The sequence below is a fragment of the Oncorhynchus mykiss genome, chromosome 12 (genome assembly GCF_013265735.2).
Source record: "Oncorhynchus mykiss isolate Arlee chromosome 12, USDA_OmykA_1.1, whole genome shotgun sequence".
Lineage (NCBI taxonomy): Eukaryota > Metazoa > Chordata > Actinopteri > Salmoniformes > Salmonidae > Oncorhynchus > Oncorhynchus mykiss.
Window position 1 is genome coordinate 98,362,621 of NC_048576.1, and position 17,500 is coordinate 98,380,120.

The 17,500-nt window shown below is 43.0% G+C and overlaps 1 protein-coding gene across 1 annotated transcript in view; it reads right to left on the reverse strand.

Moving 5' to 3' along the window:
- The window catches only part of LOC110485331 (periplakin), a 47,782-nt gene that overhangs the window by 29,490 nt on the left and 792 nt on the right, over positions 1-17,500 (reverse strand). The window contains exon 2 of the mRNA XM_036939452.1: positions 985-1,084. Within this exon, the coding sequence (XP_036795347.1) occupies positions 985-1,084 (100 nt within the window). The remainder of the gene's footprint in view (positions 1-984; positions 1,085-17,500) is intronic.

Consider the following 17,500-nt stretch of genomic DNA (forward strand, 5'->3'; position numbering starts at 1 on the left):
GCCAGAGCCACCAATAGGATGTTGTTGTTGCATTATCAAAAGGTATCAGAAGGTTCTGTGACGTTCTATGAAGTTCTGTATGTTCCTTTGAGGTTCTATGTAGTTCTGAGGTTCTATGCGGTTCCACGCAGTTCTATGAGGTTCTACGATGTTATATGATGATCTTTGAGATTCTATCCAGTTCTGTGAGGTTCTACGATGTTATATGATGATCTTTGAGATTCTATCCAGTTCTGTGAGGTTCTACGATGTTATGTGATGATCTTTGAGATTCTATCCAGTTCTGTGAGGTTCTACGATGTTATGTGATGATCTTTGAGATTCTATCCAGTTCTGTGAGGTTCTACGATGTTATGTGATGATCTTTGAGATTCTATCCAGTTCTGTGAGGTTCTACGATGTTATGTGATGATCTTTGAGATTCTATCCAGTTCTGTGAGGTTCTACGATGTTATGTGATGATCTTTGAGATTCTATCCAGTTCTGTGAGGTTCTACGATGTTATGTGATGATCTTTGAGATTCTATCCAGTTCTGTGAGGTTCTACGATGTTATGTGATGATCTTTGAGATTCTATCCAGTTCTGTGAGGTTCTACGATGTTATGTGATGATCTTTGAGATTCTATCCAGTTCTGTGAGGTTCTACGATGTTATGTGATGATCTTTGAGATTCTATCCAGTTCTGTGAGGTTCTACGATGTTATGTGATGATCTTTGAGATTCTATCCAGTTCTGTGAGGTTCTACGATGTTATGTGATGATCTTTGAGATTCTATCCAGTTCTGTGAGGTTCTACGATGTTATGTGATGATCTTTGAGATTCTATCCAGTTCTGTGAGGTTCTACGATGTTATGTGATGATCTTTGAGATTCTATCCAGTTCTGTGAGGTTCTACGATGTTATGTGATGATCTTTGAGATTCTATCCAGTTCTGTGTGGTTTTATGATGTTCTAAACGGTTCTGTGTGATGCGGTTCTTTACCTTGTTGAGGTTCTGCTCCGTCTCAAGGATGAGCTTCTCCACCTTGTCAGCGTTCTTCTGCAGCTTCTCAATCAGTGCAGACAGCTCGGAGGAGGGCGCCCTGGAATGAGGAGGTGACAACAGTTACATTTTTAGTCATTGAACTTATACAGAGCGACTTACAGTCATTGCATTCAACCGAAGTAGGTCAAAACAACCATATAAGACTGTCATTACAAGTAAAACATTCTTCAAAACGTTCTTCTAGATCTGGGATGGACATCTCCAGTCCTCTGGGGCCTGATTGGTGTCACACTTTGACCCCAGCTAACACACCTGACTCCAATAATCAACTAAATCATGATCTTCAGTTTAGAACGCAATTAGTTAGTTCTACATACAGACCCTCTGAGGGGAGAAGACACCAGTTAGTTCTACATACAGACCCTCTGAGGGGAGAAGACACCAGTTAGTTCTACATACAGACCATCTCACGGGAGAAGACACCAGTTAGTTCTACATACAGACCCTCTGAGGGGAGAAGATACCAATTAGTTCTACATACAGACCATCTGAGGGGAGAAGACACCAGTTAGTTCTACATACAGACCATCTGAGGGGAGAAGACACCAGTTAGTTCTACATACAGACCATCTGAGGGGATGAGACACCAGTTAGTTCTACATACAGACACTCTAAGGGGAGAAGACACCAGTTAGTTCTACATACAGACTCTCTGAGGGGAGAAGACACCAGTTAGTTCTACATACAGACCCTCTGAGGGGAGAAGACACCAGTTAGTTCTACATACAGACGATCTGTGAGTGCTGTTACAGAAAGACCACTGTTAGGTTACAGGGATAGTTCAGCTGGGTGAACGATGCCTTTAAAATGAAAGAGTCTGCAGTGACCGTATCTCTCTGAAAACCTTTAGAGACCATCTGTGCGTTCTGTTCAGAGTACAAAATGGACTTGAGCAACAGGACATTAAAACCGGGCCTCATAATGTGGGCCTACACAAGTAAACTGGACCCTACGTTGATGCTTTCCCCAATCGGGGACTGTAGCTTTAAACTTTAACAAAAAATGTTAACTTTGACATGCTAACGTCGACTGAGGGATAAATCAACTCTTCAGACTGTTATGAATGAAAGATGGATCCAGTCAGTAACTAAGCTCCAGTCTTCATCTTAGAAACAGACTCAGTCAGGATTAACACAGCTTTTCAGCAGGGATGTAGCTGTCATTAGGGAGGTAATCAGATGAGTGACTGAATGAAGTGCACTTGCCTTGCCCTCACTTCTCCGTCTGCCTGCCGTGTCTGCTAACCCTGAATGAACCTGAAAGCTCCCTGCTGCACATCTCCCACGGTTCAGATGACATGGGCTGCATCTCAATAGTCTAGTAGTTTCCTCTCCTTCATTAAAATAGACTAATAGCTTCCTCATCTCCTCTCCTTCATCTCACTATACTAATAGCTTCCTCTCCTCATCTCCTCTCCTTCATCTCAACAGTCTAGTAGCTTCCTCTCCTCATCTCATCTCTTTCATCTCAATAGTCTAGTAGCTTCCTCTCCTCATCTCCTCTCCTTCATCTCAATAGTCTAGTAGCTTCCTCTCCTCGTCATCTCAATAGGCTAGTAGCTTCCTCTCCTTGTTTCCTCTCCTTCATCTCATTAGTCTAGTGGCTTCCTCATCTCCTCTCCTCTCCTTAATCTCAATAGTCTAGTAGCTTCCTCTCCTTGTTTCCTCTCCTTTATCTACACCAATGTGAGAGCACTAGACAGGTGCATGAGTATTCCATGAGACATCCACCATCTTTCTTCCTGTCAGTGATCTTGTGCAGGTTTCTGATCTCACCGGGTCAGATCCGTACAGATGAAGGGAGACTATTGACATCTACCCCACGGTAAGAGAAATGTTGCTGAAGCTATCAGCAGAGGCCTGTAAATCAGGCCCATCGCCAGACCAGGACAGTAACACCATTGTCTAATCTGACACACTGTTTGCATAGTGCTGTGGAAAACATTGACATTAAAACACACCTTTGTTCATACTCAGTGTAATTCATTAAATAAAACACATTGGCTCATATAACCTAGAAGTACTGCAGTGGAGGCAACAAGAGCCTATAGTATATAGGTTGAGCACTAAGTACATTACTATTCCTCACTCAGCAATGCTACCGTCTTTTCCTTGCCCAACAACAACAGCAACTAGATTACTAAAGCAGAGACAGACTGATACCCTGGCTAATATTAGAAGTGTTTTCTATAAAAAGCTTTGTGCATCAGAAAACACGTGTCTCCAGTCTGTTTACCTGTGAGTTTAAAATGGAACACCTGCTGATCTTCCAGCCCATCACACTAACCCCTGAGCTCTGTTCAGAACACCCAGCCTATCACACTAACCCCTGAGCTCTGTTCAGAACACCCAGCCCATCACACTAACCCCTGAGCTCTGTTTAGAACACCCTGCCCATCACACTAACCCCTGAGCTCTGTTCAGAACACCCAGCCCATCACACTAACCCCTGAGCTCTGTTCAGAACACCCAGCCCATCACACTAACCCCTGAGCTCTGTTCAGAACACCCAGCCCATCACACTAACCCCTGAGCTCTGTTCAGAACACCCAGCCCATCACACTAACCCCTGAGCTCTGTTCAGAACACCCAGCCCATCACACTAACCACTGAGCTCTGTTCAGAACACCCAGCCCATCACACTAACCCCTGAGCTCTGTTCAGAACACCCAGCCCATCACACTAACCCCTGAGCTCTGTTCAGAACACCCAGCCCATCACACTAACCCCTGAGCTCTGTTCAGAACACCCAGCCCATCACACTAACCCCTGAGCTCTGTTCAGAACACCCAGCCCATCACACTAACCCCTGAGCTCTGTTCAGAACACTCAGCCCATCACACTAACCCCTGAGCTCTGTTCAGAACACCCAGCCCATCACACTAACCCCTGAGCTCTGTTCAGAACACCCAGCCCATCACACCAACCCCTGAGCTCTGTTCAGAACACCCAGCCCATCACACCAACCCCTGAGCTCTGTTCAGAACACCCAGCCCATCACACCAACCCCTGAGCTCTGTTCAGAACACCATGCAGACAGGAGACATTCCAGAACACACAACGTTCCTTCTGCGACACGGTTCTTAGATCATACTGTAGATGCAAATAGGCTACTATAAATCATCTTTGCTTTTCATACAATACTTCACACTAGAGGTCGACCGATTAATCGGAATGGCCGATTAATTAGGGCCTATTTCAAGTTTTCATAACAATCGGAAATCTGTATTTCTGGACACCGATTTGACAATTAAAAAAAAAAATGTAACACACCTTTATTTTACCTTTATTTAACTAGGCAAGTCAGTTAAGAACTAATTCTTATTTTCAATGACGGCCTAGGAACAGTGGGTTAACTGCCTTGTTCAGGGGCAGAATGACAGATTTTTACCTTGTCAGCTCGGGGATTCGTTTTTGCAATCTTCCGGTTACTAGTCCAACGCTCTAACCACCTGCCTTACATTGCACTCCACGAGGAGCCTGCGTGGCAGGCTGACTAACTGTTATGCGAGGGCAGCAAGAAGCCAAGGTATGTTGCTAGCTAGCATTAAACATATCTTATAAAAAACAATCAATCTTCACATAATCACTAGTTAACTACACATGGTTGATGATATTACTAGTTTATCTAGTGTGTCCTGCTTTGCATATAATCGATGTAGTGCCTGTTAATTTCTCATTAAATCACAGCCTACTTCCACAAACGGGTGATGATTTAACAAGCGCATTTGCGAAAAAAGTACTGTCGTTGCACCAGTGTACCTAACCATAAACATCAATGCCTTAAAAAAAAAATCAATACACAAGTATATATTTTTAAACCTGCATATTTAGTTAATATTGCCTGCTAACATGAATTTCTTTTAACTAGGGAAATTGTGTGATTTCTCTTGCGTTCTGTGCAACAGAGTCAGGGTATATGCAGCAGTTTGGGCCGCCTGGCTCTTTGCGAACTATGTGAAGACCATTTCTTCCTAACAAAGGCCGTAAATTAATTTGCCATAATTCTACATAATTATGACATAACATTGGAGGTTGTACAATGTAACAGGAATATTTAGACTGATGGATGCCACCCGTTAGATAAAATATGGAACGGTTCCGTGTTTCACTGAAATAATAAATGTTTTGTTTTCGAAATGATAGTTTCCGGATTTGACCATTTTAATGACCAAGGCTCATATTTCTGATTGTGTTAATTATATTATAATTAAGTCTATGATTTGATATTTGGTAGAGCAGTTTGACTGAGCGGTGGTAGGCAGTAGCAGGCTCGTAAGCATTCATTCAAACAGCACTTTACTGCGTTTACCAGCAGCTCTTCGCTGTGCTTCAAGCATTGAGCTGTTTATGACTTCAAGCCTATCAACTCCTGAGATTAGGCTGGTGTAACTGATGTGAAATGGCTAGCTAGTTAGCGGGGTGCCGCTAATAGCGTTTCAAACATCACTCGCTCTGAGACTTGGAGTAGTTGTTCCCCTTGCTCTGCATGGGTAATGCTGCTTCGAGGGTGGCTGTTGTCGATGTGTTCCTGGTTCGAGCCCAGGTAGGAGCGAGGAGAGGGACGGATGCTATACTGTTACACTGGCAATACGAAAGTGCCTATAAGAACATCCAATAGTCAAAGGTTTATGAAATACAAATCGTATAGTGAGAAATAGTCCTATAATTCCTATAATAACTACAACCTAAAACTTCTTACCTGGGAATATTGAAGACTCATGTTAAAAGGAATCACCAGCTTTCATATGTTCTCATGTTCTGAGCAAGGAACTGAAACGTCAGCTTTCTTACATGGCACATATTGCACTTTTACTTTCTTCTCCAACACTTTGTTTTTGCATTATTTAAACCAAATTGAACATGTTTCATAATTTATTTGAGACTAAATTGATTTTATTGATGTATTATATTAAGTTAAAATAAGTGTTAATTCAGTATTGTTGTAGTTGTCATTATTACAAACACTTTTTTTTTTAAATATTTTTTTTTATATTTTAAAATTGGCCGATTAATCGGTATTGGCTTTTTTTGGTCCTCCAATAATCGGTATTGGTGTTGAAAAATAAGTCGGTCGACCTCTACTTCTCGCACACACGCACACACACATGCACACCCCCCAACTCTCTATTGAAGAGAAGACATGATGAAACATGATTGGACTCAACAGCATACATTCATCTTGTCATTGGAAGCAGTCCAGTTCGTGACTCACTCCTCTCTCATGGGAGCCTGCTGTCATTGATGGAGGAGTTGGTGAAGTGCCATCAACCAGTAAACCACATTCTGATGGCACATAAATCAAATCAAACTTTATTTGTCACATGCGCCGAATACAACAGGTGTAGGTAGACCTTACAGTGAAATGCTGAATACAACAGGTGTAGGTAGACCTTACAGTGAAATGCTGAATACAACAGGTGTAGTAGACCTTACAGTGAAATGCTGAATACAACAGGTGCAGGTAGACCTCACAGTGAAATGCTGAATACAACAGATGTAGGTAGACCTCACAGTGAAATGCTGAATACAACAGGTGTAGGTAGACCTTACAGTGAAATGCTGAATACAACAGGTGTAGGTAGACCTTACAGTGAAATGCTGAATACAACAGGTGTAGGTAGACCTCACAGTGAAATGCTGAATACAACAGGTGTAGTAGACCTTACAGTGAGATGCTGAATACAACAGGTGTAGTAGACCTTACAGTGAAATGCTGAATACAACAGGTGTAGGTAGACCTTACAGTGAAATGCTGAATACAACAGGTGTAGTAGACCTTACAGTGAAATGCTGAATACAACAGGTGTAGTAGACCTTACAGTGAAATGCTGAATACAACAGGTGTAGTAGACCTTACAGTGAAATGCTGAATACAACAGGTGTAGGTAGACCTTACAGTGAAATGCTGAATACAACAGGTAGACCTTACAGTGAAATGCTGAATACAACAGGTGTAGTAGACCTTACAGTGAAATGCTGAATACAACAGGTGTAGTAGACCTTACAGTGAAATGCTGAATACAACAGGTGTAGTAGACCTTACAGTGAGATGCTGAATACAACAGGTGTAGGTAGACCTCACAGTGAAATGCTGAATACAACAGGTGTAGGTAGACCTCACAGTGAAATGCTGAATACAACAGGTGTAGGTAGACCTTACAGTGAAATGCTGAATACAACAGGTGTAGGTAGACCTTACAGTGAAATGCTGAATACAACAGGTGTAGGTAGACCTCACAGTGAAATGCTGAATACAACAGGTGTAGGTAGACCTCACAGTGAAATGCTGAATACAACAGGTGTAGTAGACCTGACAGTGAAATGCTGAATACAACAGGTGTAGGTAGACCTCACAGTGAAATGCTGAATACAACAGGTGTAGTAGACCTTACAGTGAAATGCTGAATACAACAGGTGTAGTAGACCTTACAGTGAAATGATGAATACAACAGGTGTAGGTAGACCTTACAGTGAAATGCTGAATACAACAGGTGTAGGTAGACCTTAGGTAAACAATAGATATGTAAGGAAATAAAAAACAGTAAATAACAGTGAATGATAACAGTAGAGAGGCTATATACAGTAGAGAGGCTATATACAGTAGAGAGGCTATATACAGTAGAGAGGCTATATACAGTAGAGAGGCGATATACAGTAGAGAGGCTATATACAGTAGAGAGGCTATATACAGTAGAGGCTATATACAGTAGAGAGGCTACATACAGTAGAGAGGCTATATACAGTAGAGAGGCGATATACAGTAGCGAGGCTATATACAGTAGAGAGGCTATATACAGTAGCGTCGCTATATACAGTAGAGAGGCTATATACAGTAGAGAGGCTATATACAGTAGAGAGGCTATATACAGTAGAGAGGCGATACACAGTAGAGAGGCTATATACAGTAGAGAGGCTATATACAGTAGAGAGGCGATATACAGTAGTGAGGCGATACACAGTAGAGAGTCTATATACAGTAGAGGCTATATACAGTAGAGGCTATATACAGTAGAGGCTATATACAGTAGAGAGGCGATATACAGTAGAGAGGCTATATACAGTAGAGAGGCGATATACAGTAGCGAGGCTATATACAGTAGAGAGGCTATATACAGTAGAGAGGCTATATACAGTAGCGTCGCTATATACAGTAGAGAGGCTATATACAGTAGTGAGGCTATAACAGTAGAGAGGCTATATACAGTAGAGAGGCTATATACAGTAGTGAGGCTATAACAGTAGAGAGGCTATATACAGTAGAGAGGCTATATACAGTAGAAAGGCTATATACAGTAGAGAGGCTATATAGAGTAGAGAGGCTATATACAGTAGAGGCTATATACAGTAGTGAGGTGATATACAGTAGAGAGGCTATATACAGTAGAGGCTATATACAGTAGAGAGGCGATATACAGTAGAGAGGCTATATACAGTAGAGAGGCGATACACAGTAGAGAGTCTATATACAGTAGTGAGGCGATATACAGTAGAGGCTATATACAGTAGAGGCTATATACAGTAGAGGCTATATACAGTAGAGAGGCTATATACAGTAGTGAGGCTACATACAGACACCGGTTAGTCAGGCTGATTGAGGTAGTATGTAGATATGGTTAAAGTGACTATGCAAATATGATGAACAGAGAGTAGCAGTAGTGTAAAAGAGAGATTGGCAGGTGGTTGGATACAATGCAGATAGCCCGGTTAGCCAATGTGCGGGAGCACCGGTTAGTTGGGCTTATTGAGGTAGTATGTACATAAATTACTAAGTGACTAAGCATATATGATCAACAGAGAGTAACAGCAGTGTAAAATAGGGGTTGGGGGGGGGGGGGACTCAATGCAGATAGTCATTCAACCTGTTCAGGAGTCTTATGGCTTGGGGGGTAAAAACTGCTGAGAAGCCTTTTTGTCCTAGACTTGGCACTCCGGTACCACTTGCCAATTCCACTCTCCTTGATCATGATTGCCCAGTGTTGATCCTGGTTGTGATGTCCTGCTGAGGACAGAACTAGTTGTGGCACAGTGTTGATCCTGGCTATGATGTCCTCCTGAGGACAGAACTAGTTGTAGCACAGTGTTGATCCTGGTTATGATGTCCTCCTGAGGACAGAACTAGTTGTGGCACAGTGTTGATCCTGGTTGTGATGTCCTCCTGAGGACAGAACTAGTTGTGGCACAGTGTTGATCCTGGTTGTGATGTCCTCCTGAGGACAAAACTAGTTGTAGTACAGTGTTGATCCTGGTTGTGATGTCCTCCTAAGGACAGAACTAGTTGTGGCACAGTGTTGATCCTGGTTGTGATGTCCTGCTGAGGACAGAACTAGTTGTGGCACAGTGTTGATCCTGGTTGTGATGTCCTGCTGAGGACAGAACTAGTTGTGGCACAGTGTTGTTCCTGATTGTGATGTCCTCCTGAGGACAGAACTAGTTGTGGCACAGTGTTGATCCTGGTTGTGATGTCCTCCTGAGGACAGAACTAGTTGTGGCACAGTGTTGATCCTGGTTGTGATGTCCTCTTGAGGACAGAACTAGTTGTGGCACAGAGTTGATCCTGGATGTGATGTCCTCCTAAGGACAGAACTAGTTGTAGCACAGTGTTGATCCTGGTTGTGATGTCCTCCTGAGGACAGAACTAGTTGTGGCACAGTGTTGTTCCTGATTGTGATGTCCTCCTGAGGACAGAACTAGTTGTAGTACAGTGTTGATCCTGGTTGTGATGTCCTCCTGAGGACAGAACTAGTTGTGGCACAGTGTTGTTCCTGGTTGTGATGTCCTCCTGAGGACAGAACTAGTTGTGGCACAGTGTTGATCCTGGTTGTGATGTCCTCCTGAGGACAGAACTAGTTGTGGCACAGTGTTGATCCTGGTTATGATGTCCTCCTGAGGACAGAACTAGTTGTAGCACAGTGTTGATCCTGGTTGTGATGTCCTCCTGAGGACAAAACTAGTTGTAGAGTATTGTTGATCCTGGTTGTGATGTCCTCCTGAGGACAGAACTAGTTGTGGCACAGTGTTGATCCTGGTTGTGATGTCCTCCTGAGGACAGAACTAGTTGTAGTACAGTGTTGATCCTGGTTGTGATGTCCTCCTAAGGACAGAACTAGTTGTGGCACAGTGTTGATCCTGGTTGTGATGTCCTCCTGAGGACAGAACTAGTTGTAGCACAGTGTTGATCCTGGTTGTGATGTCCTGCTGAGGACAGAACTAGTTGTAGCACAGTGTTGATCCTGGTTGTGATGTTTTGCTGAGGACAGAACTAGTTGTGGCACAGTGTTGATCCTGGTTGTGATGTCCTGCTGAGGACAGAACTAGTTGTAGCACAGTGTTGATCCTGGTTGTGATGTCCTCCTGAGGACAGAACTAGTTGTAGCACAGTGTTGATCCTGGTTGTGATGTCCTCCTGAGGACAGAACTAGTTGTAGCACAGTGTTGATCCTGGTTGTGATGTCCTCCTGAGGACAGAACTAGTTGTAGCACAGTGTTGATCCTGGTTGTGATGTCCTCCTGAGGACAGAACTAGTTGTAGCACAGTGTTGATCCTGGTTGTGATGTCCTCCTGAGGACAGAACTAGTTGTAGCACAGTGTTGATCCTGGTTGTGATGTCCTCCTGAGGACAGAACTAGTTGTAGCACAGTGTTGATCCTGGTTGTGATGTCCTCCTGAGGACAGAACTAGTTGTAGCACAGTGTTGATCCTGGTTGTGATGTCCTCCTGAGGACAGAACTAGTTGTAGCACAGTGTTGATCCTGGTTGTGATGTCCTCCTGAGGACAGAACTAGTTGTAGCACAGTGTTGATCCTGGTTGTGATGTCCTGCTGAGGACAGAACTAGTTGTAGCACAGTGTTGATCCTGGTTGTGATGTCCTCCTGAGGACAGAACTAGTTGTAGCACAGTGTTGATCCTGGTTGTGATGTCCTCCTGAGGACAGAACTAGTTGTAGAGTATTGTTGTAGTCTGTTATCTCCAGAAGGTGCTTCTTCTTCTCCTCCTACAGAACTAGTAGAGTATTGTTGTCATCTCCAGAAGGTGCTTCTTCTTCTCCTCCTACAGAACTAGTTGTAGAGTATTGTTGTAGTCTGTTATCTCCAGAAGGTGCTTCTTCTTCTCCTCCTACAGAACTAGTAGAGTATTGTTGTCATCTCCAGAAGGTGCTTCTTCTTCTCCTCCTACAGAACTAGTTGTAGAGTATTGTTGTAGTCTGTTATCTCCAGAAGGTGCTTCTTCTTCTCCTCCTACAGAACTAGTAGAGTATTGTTGTCATCTCCAGAAGGTGCTTCTTCTTCTCCTCCTACAGAACTAGTAGAGTATTGTTGTCATCTCCAGAAGGTGCTTCTTCTTCTCCTCCTACAGAACTAGTAGAGTATTGTTGTCATCTCCAGAAGGTGCTTCTTCTTCTCCTCCTACAGAACTAGTAGAGTATTGTTGTCATCTCCAGAAGGTGCTTCTTCTTCTCCTCCTACAGAACTAGTTGTAGAGTATTGTTGTAGTCTGTCATCTCCAGAAGGTGCTTCTTCTTCTCCTCCTACAGAACTGGCCCAACAGGTTCTATTCTCCTTTATGTAACAGAGAATGATCTTTAAATAACCCACAGCCTGAAGTGATGAGGTGATGAGGTGATGAGGTGATGAAGTGATGAGGTGATGAAGTGATGAGGTGATGAGGTGATGAAGTGATGAGGTGATGAGGTGATGAAGTGATGAGGTGATGAAGTGATGAAGTGATGAGGTGATGAAGTGATGAGGTGATGAGGTGATGAAGTGATGAGGTGATGAGGTGATGAAGTGATGAAGTGATGAGGTGATGAGGTGATGAAGTGATGAAGTGATGAGGTGATGAAGTGATGAAGTGATGAGGTGATGAAGTGATGAGGTGATGAAGTGATGAAGTGATGAGGTGATGAGGTGATGAGGTGATGAAGTGATGAGGTGATGAAGTGATGAGGTGATGAAGTGATGAGGTGATGAAGTGATGAGGTGATGAAGTGATGAGGTGATGAGGTGATGAGTGCATTGAAGAGTATTTTTATTTTTTTATATTAGAACACCTGTTGGTTATACATACAGTATCTATCTATAGTAGTGTCTATTTCTACGTGCCTGAAGCTGGGTATTGGACTGGGGTTCTGATCAAGTCTATACAATGGTGGGGTCTTATTCAGACAGGTTGATTTATCACATAGCAGACTTGGGTTCAAATGCTTTTCAAAATACTTGAAACACTTTCAGCGTTTGCTTTTGCCTGCCCGGGGTGCCAGATGAACAGGGTTGGGTCTTTCAGCGTTTGCTTTTGCCTGCCCGATGAACAGGGTTGGGTCGTTTGTGACGGTTTCATATTCTATTGGAGCCATTGCGCCAGGCAAGCTCAATCAAGCCCAGAAAGAGGATATGAGCGGATTTGAACCCAGAGCTGGTATGTGATCAGCCTATCTGAATAAGATCTAGTTCCAGCTTCAGGCACATAGAGATAGACAGTACTAGAAAGTCATAGATTTGTATTTATTTAGGAACAGCGTTGATCCTGGTTGTGATGTCCTGCTGAGGACATAACTAGTTGTAGGGACGTGGATGGAGGAATGGGGGAGTGGATGGGGGACGTTAACTGCCTTGTTCAGGGGCAGAACTTGCAACCTTTCGGTTACTAGTCCAACGCTCTAACCACTAGGCTACGCTGCCGCCCAGATATGTCTAGCATTAGTAGACAGGTGTTCTAATATCAGAAATGTACAACTGTTTGCTTATGTGACCTTTCAAGGCATTCATATTAAATCATATGTTGAGGTTTCCATGCCCCGGCTTGACATTTTAATTAAATCATAAATTATAGTCCTTGCCATATCTACTCAAAAGTCAGTGGGATAGCATTGCCCACTGTGCAAAGAGTCTGGGTGTTTTCAACCACTGACAAACGGCTGGATTCTTGTGAAACTGGAACTGGCTCCAACTGGGGCAAAATTACATGATGCCCCTGGTTCCAACTGGGGCAAAATGATATGATGTCCCTGGTTCCAACTGGGGCAAAATGACATGATGTCCCTGGTTCCAACTGGGGCAAAATGACATGATGTCCCTGGTTCCAACTGGGGCAGAATGACATGATGTCCCTGGTTCCAACTGGGGCAGAATGACATGATGCCCCTGGTTCCAACTGGGGCAAAATGACATGATGTCCACAGTTTTTGTAAACTTTTACTTCTGTTGAGCTGATTATTTGACAATGTGATGCTTTGTGCAGAAAGTGGACATTCAAATGGTTCTCTTTAGATTCACAGTCCAGCTCTCACTGTAGGACTTCATGTGAGCCCCAAATGGTTCTCTTTAGATTCAGTCCAGCTCTCACTGTAGGACTTAATGTGAGCCCCAAATGGTTCTCTTTAGATTCAGTCCAGCTCTCACTGTAGGACTTAATGTGAGCCACAAATGGTTCTCTTTAGATTCACAGTCCAGCTCTCACTGTAGGACTTAATGTGAGTCCCAAATGGTTCTCTTTAGATTCACAGTCCAGCTCTCACTGTAGGACTTAATGTGAGTCCCAAATGGTTATCTTTAGATTCACAGCCCAGCTCTCACTGCAGGACTTAAAGTGAGTCCCAAATGGTTATCTTTTGATTCAGTCCAGCTCTCACTGTAGGACTTAATGTGAGTCCCAAATGGTTCTCTTTAGATTCAGTCCAGCTCTCACTGTAGGACTTAATGTGAGTCCCAAATGGTTATCTTTAGATTCAGTCCAGCTCTCACTGTAGGACTTCATGTGAGTCCCAAATGGTTCTCTTTAGATTCAGTCCAGCTCTCACTGTAGGACTTAATGTGAGTCCCAAATGGTTCTCTTTAGATTCACAGCCCAGCTCTCACTGTAGGACTTAATGTGAGTCCCAAATGGTTATCTTTAGATTCACAGCCCAGCTCTCACTGCAGGACTTAAAGTGAGTCCCAAATGGTTCTCTTTTGATTCAGTCCAGCTCTCACTGTAGGACTTAATGTGAGTCCCAAATGGTTCTCTTTAGATTCAGTCCAGCTCTCACTGTAGGACTTAATGTGAGTCCCAAATGGTTATCTTTAGATTCAGTCCAGCTCTCACTGTAGGACTTCATGTGAGTCCCAAATGGTTCTCTTTAGATTCACAGCCCAGCTTTCACTGCAGGACTTCATGTGAGTTCCAAATGGTTCTCTTTAGATTCACAGCCCAGCTTTCACTGCAGGACTTCATGTGAGTCCCAAATGGTTATCTTTAGATTCACAGCCCAGCTCTCACTGCAGGACTTCATGTGAGTCCCAAATGGTTCTCTTTAGATTCACAGTCCAGCTCTCACTGTAGTTCTTCATGTGAGCCATTAGGGTCATACATCGCGTATCGTCCTTTATAGAACAAAGAGGCCTCAGGCTAATACAGTGTGTATCCTCCTTTATTAAACCAAACCTTTCACACTTGACAGTGTGTGTGTGTGTGTGTGTGTGTGTGTGTGTGTGTGTGTGTGTGTGTGTGTGTGTGTGTGAGTTCAAAGGCCATGTTGAAAGGGCCCTAATGCAGCGCTAGGTATTTTGTTAACCAGCCGTAGTGTGTGTGTATACACAGCTGATTTAAATGATCAACGCTGGATGATGAGTCGGTTAGTTGAATGGGCTGTGTAGCATGTTAGGACAGAGTCGGGGGTAACCCTGGCCTAAAAGGAAAGAGTACTCCTATAGAATGTCCTGGAAAGTACATTTGTTAGAGTTCTTATGACACAGTCATAGCAATAAGATGGCTGGCTAGCCTAGCGGTTCAGATCAAATCAAATCAAATCAAATGTTATTGGTCACATACACGTGTTTAGCAGATGTTATTGCGGGTGGAGCGAAATGCTTGAGCTTCTATCTCCAACAGTGCAGTAATATCTAACAAGTATTATAAACAGGGTGAATGCTGATTGGCTGACAGCTGTGGTATATCAGACCATATACCACGGGTATGATAAAACATGGATTTTTACAGCTCTAATTATGTTGGTAACCAGTTTATAATAGCAATATGGCACCTCCGGGTTTTGTGGTATATGGCCAATATACCACAGCTAAGGGCTGTATCCAGGCACTCCTCGTTGCGTCGTGCTTAAGAACAGCCCTTAGCCGTGGTATATTTGCCATATACACCACACCCCCTTGGGCATTATTGCTAAAATATCTAACAATTCCACAAAATATACCAAATACACACAGATCTAAGTAAAGGAATGGAATTAACAATATACTGTATACACATACAGAGCGATGTCAGAGCGGCACGGACTAAGATACAGTAGAATAGTCTAGAATACAGTATATACATATACAGACGAGCGATGTCAGAGCGGCACGGACTAAGATACAGTAGAATAATATAGAATACAGTATATACATATGAAATGAGTAATGCAAGATATGTAAACATTAAAGTGACTAAGATACAGTAGAATAGTCTAGAATACAGTATATACATATACAGACGAGCGATGTCAGAGCGGCACGGACTAAGATACAGTAGAATAATATAGAATACAGTATATACATATGAAATGAGTAATGCAAGATATGTAAACATTAAAGTGACTAAGATACAGTAGAATAGTATAGAATACAATATATACATATGAGATGAGTAATGCCAGATATGTAAACATTATTAAGTGACTAAGATACAGTAGAATAGTATAGAATACAGTATATACACATGAGATGAGTAATGCCAGATATGTAAACATTATCAAAGTGGCCAGTGATTTGAGTGATATTGAGTCTATAGGAGTGTTGGACATCTCTCCGAATAAGGAGTACAGTATTTCCAAGGAGAGGGAGAGAGGGACAAATTGTAACCAGGAGGTAACTATGAGTCGTTGAGGTTATGGAGGGAGGGATGAGATCCAGATGAACTTCGCAGCAACCAAGGCCCAGATCAGACAAACCCTTCCTAGACAACCAACTCCTTCAAATATGAACTTCCCAACAACAAAGGCCCAGATCAGATCCATTAGGGTCCCTAGGAGTAGGAGCTAAGGGAAGGTACTAGGAACCTAAATGGAACTGGGCCCATGTGTCCATTCTGTCTCATCTGTTTAGGGTTCAGAAAGCTGAAACGTTCACAGCGTTACAGAATACAGCCAGCCACACTACATAGATCATCACTGTTCACTAGCCTCCAGCTGATAGGAGTACTACAGCAGACATGTGTCTCCTATCTGCAAATCTCTGAGGAAACCACCAATAACCCTGATCTGACTCAATCAAGACCTATTGAACACCCTTAAGACCACCAATAACTCTGATTAAATCACTGCCCTCAGGAAGTTGTGATGTGTTGACCCACATTAAATAACTGCAGCCAGACATTGTGATGCGTTTTCTAAAAATCCTGGTAGGAGGACTCCGGATTCCCTCCTGATTCTATAAATCCTACAACCAGCATTTCAGGAAAATCAGGGAATATATTCAGAGTTTCAAGAATTTTGCAACCCTACACATAAATTACACACGCCCACACATGCATGCAAGCATGCACGCACACACACGCCCACACACACACATAATGTGTGTGGTTTTCATTATTCCAACATTGTGTCTGACTCATACGTTGAAACATAAAAGCCTCATTCACTAACTAGAAACAGTTTTAAGCAGCTTCCTCGGCCTTTCCTTCCATATCAGACAAGATACATTCCCTTCTTTACTGAAGTCAATGATGAGCCACCCATGAAGCCTTTGTCCCAAACGGCTCCCTATTCCCAAAGGGCTCTGGTCTAAAGTAGTGCACTACTTAGGGAATAGGGTGCCATTGGCCATAGGGCTCTGGTCTAAAGTAGTGCACTAATTAGGGAATAGGGTGCCCATTTGGGACGCACCCCGTCCCAGAGCCATACATTACATAGATAACCATTGGAAACAGATTAGCTAGCTAACCTCTCATGTTCCAAGCCACAGGAGTGTTGTTATTACTAGGTGGCCCTGACTCTATCCTGCCCCCCTCCTCCTCCTCCTACTCTCACTTGAGGAGTGACAACCTGCATGCTCTGTGCTCTCTCTGTTCAGAGACACTGACTACAACCCAAATTAAACCCTATATAGTGCACTACTTTTGACCAGGGCTCATAGGGCTCTGATCCCTATATAGTGCACAACTTTTGACCAAGGCCCATAGGGCTCTGATCCCTATATAGAGCACTACTTTAGACCAGGGCCCATAGGGGTATAGTGTGCAGTGCATACACTGACTGCCCCAGAGAAGATCCAGTATAGCAAGTTCCTGAAGTGAGAGTGAAAAGTGACAGTTGAAAAGGTTGATAAATATTTTTAGATTATTTGGGGGGCAGCTCGTCACTAATTACACTGTTCACATGTAGGAGTGCATGGTTAAACACCTCACTGTATAATTATATAGGGATTTATATTGTTTATAAGAACAAAGACACGATTGGGTTCAATTTCTTATTTTTTTGCCCGA